This window comes from Mandrillus leucophaeus, unplaced genomic scaffold, assembly GCF_000951045.1.
Source record: "Mandrillus leucophaeus isolate KB7577 unplaced genomic scaffold, Mleu.le_1.0 Scaffold634, whole genome shotgun sequence".
Classification (NCBI taxonomy): Eukaryota; Metazoa; Chordata; class Mammalia; order Primates; family Cercopithecidae; genus Mandrillus; species Mandrillus leucophaeus.
In genome coordinates this window covers 104787-105424 of record NW_012106853.1, presented here as the reverse complement: position 1 = coordinate 105424, position 638 = coordinate 104787, and the positions used below count along the sequence as shown (strand labels likewise).

Genomic DNA, 638 nt, shown 5'->3' with positions numbered 1-638 from the left:
AAAAGAAAGAAAATGAAAACAGAAGATAAACCACGCGGGAAACTGACAATGGTAAACTGGCACTCCAGATCCCAGCGTGCGACTTTCATCCAAAGACCTCACATGGCGTCTGTGTCACCATCAGGTGCCTGCCTGTGACATCGTATTGCAGTTGTGCCAGACGCTGCGTTACAGGGAACTTGGCGACGGGTACAAGGAGGTCTCTGAGTCATTCCTGACCGCCGCACGAGACTCTGCCATGCGCTCAACATGGAAAGTCTCCCCGAAGAACAGCAGGTGACATTGTGCGTTTGTCCCCCCCCCCCTTCCCGGTTGGTTTTTTTTTCTCCAGCTCTTACCCTCCTTGGTTTGCAGGAGACAGGGCGTGGCGACCAGGAGCAGCGTCAGCCAAAGGAGGGTCATCGGGAAGGACGGAGGTGCCTGCTGGGGGAGAACGGAGAGTCAGGCAGCGGGGACTGGCTGTGAAACTGGGTTGCAGGTAACCCAGGAGCTGCTTCTGGAGGGAAAACTACTGAGTGTGCACGTGTGTGTGTGTGTGCGCGCGCGCACAGGCACCTTTGCACACGCATGTAGGTTGTAGGTTGCAGTGTGCTTGTACGTGTGTGCATTGTGTGCACGAATATCCGTGTGTGTGTGTA

The 638-nt window shown here is 55.3% G+C and overlaps 1 protein-coding gene across 1 annotated transcript in view; it reads right to left on the bottom strand.

The window, feature by feature from the left end:
• Positions 1 to 402, bottom strand: part of IL3RA (interleukin 3 receptor, alpha (low affinity)) — a 38974-nt gene extending 38572 nt beyond the window's left edge. Inside the window, exon 1 of the mRNA XM_012000628.1 lies at positions 339 to 402. Coding sequence (XP_011856018.1) covers positions 339 to 402 — 64 coding nt within the window. The remainder of the gene's footprint in view (positions 1 to 338) is intronic.
• Positions 403 to 638: the final 236 nt, after the last annotated feature.